Source organism: Perkinsus marinus (assembly GCF_000006405.1).
Source record: "Perkinsus marinus ATCC 50983 genomic scaffold scf_1104296959994, whole genome shotgun sequence".
Classification (NCBI taxonomy): Eukaryota; Perkinsozoa; order Perkinsida; family Perkinsidae; genus Perkinsus; species Perkinsus marinus.
In genome coordinates, this window is record NW_003206218.1 from 1 (window position 1) to 1,215 (window position 1,215).

A 1,215-nucleotide genomic window follows, 5' to 3' on the forward strand; every position below is an offset into this window, starting at 1 on the left:
TTCTACAAGATATCAATCGTGTACTGGAGACCCAGTGGTGGTGCTATTATAGCACTGCTATAAGATCGGCATAGTGCATGCTCTTAAGCTTGCTGGGGAGTAGACTATTAGTCTACTTGATAAGTAGACAAGTTAACGCTCCCCAGATTAGCACTCGAAGAGCCAAAGAAGTATCCTTTCGGCTTGGGCTCAATCTGCCGATGTGCAAATCGTCACATTTACATTGTGTTTTGGCCGTATCAATCTCACCATAATATCATGTTTGTCCATCGTCCCTGGTCTTTGTGAGATGTGGTCTGTTCGTGGTGATTCATGACTTTCTATTGACAAAATACAACGCCTCTCAGAAGAAGTCCTGAGATGTTATAGCTCATTGAAATGCCGAGATGCCTTTATAAGTATTAAAAACTTCACCAACAATTTGAATAGGAGACTGGGGACAGGTTCTCTGTTATGCAGAGCCAAAAATCAAGACTGTAGGCTGCCAGTCTGCGTCAAGATCAAGTTCTCATGGATTGAGCTTCTGCTTGATACCATACAATAGGGAACGTGTGTCGTTTGGAGGGAGGTCAGACTGCAATACCCATGCCATTAGCCCGCCCAGCTTGTTGAGGTTGGCGAATACTATCTTATCTTGCAGTATGGGCTGGGAATCGAAAAAATACCCGTTGAAGGTCCCATTGCCTTTAGGATCGGCCCCCTCAGCGACGAGCTGCGAATATCTTATCTGCCTCCCATGTCGGTCCTCGCCGTAAAGAGGTACCTTCAGAGGATGACATCTGGCAGTAATTAAGGGTGTTAGTGCTATCACTCACCCCCAGACCGAACTTGGTTGGACTCATCGACTCATAGTATAACCATTGTAAGACCATCGCTTCCACCCAAAGCATGTCGGAATGTCCTCTGGGGTCACCATAGTTGTCGTATCCCATCCAAAGGCACATGTCGATACGGCTACATAAGTCGATCTTCTTGTAAAGGTCGAATGACCCACCGATGCTGAAGGATGATACATAATTCGACAATATGCGCAAATGAACAACTTACGCCACTGTAACACTAGCGCTCCTGCCCTCTCTTGCCACCGACAACTTTGTCTCAATCATCAGATTCCGATACGCGATCCACTCATCGTTGTTCCCGGGGAACTCCCAGTCGAAGTTAATGCCATCAAAAGAGTGTTTCTTGAACATATCGTTAGCTGACTTCAGGAAG

General features: G+C 46.0%; 2 protein-coding genes across 2 annotated transcripts; both read right to left on the reverse strand.

The window, feature by feature from the left end:
- Window positions 1–508: 508 nt before the first annotated feature.
- Pmar_PMAR017796 (hypothetical protein) lies at window positions 509–763 on the reverse strand (the record flags this gene model as incomplete). The annotated part of the gene is made up of 1 exon (XM_002772910.1): window positions 509–763. A coding segment is annotated over one exon (255 nt), but the record flags the coding sequence as incomplete, so codon positions are not given.
- A 52-nt stretch (window positions 764–815) lies between these two features.
- Pmar_PMAR017797 (hypothetical protein) lies at window positions 816–999 on the reverse strand (the record flags this gene model as incomplete). The annotated part of the gene is made up of 1 exon (XM_002772911.1): window positions 816–999. A coding segment is annotated over one exon (184 nt), but the record flags the coding sequence as incomplete, so codon positions are not given.
- Window positions 1,000–1,215: the final 216 nt, after the last annotated feature.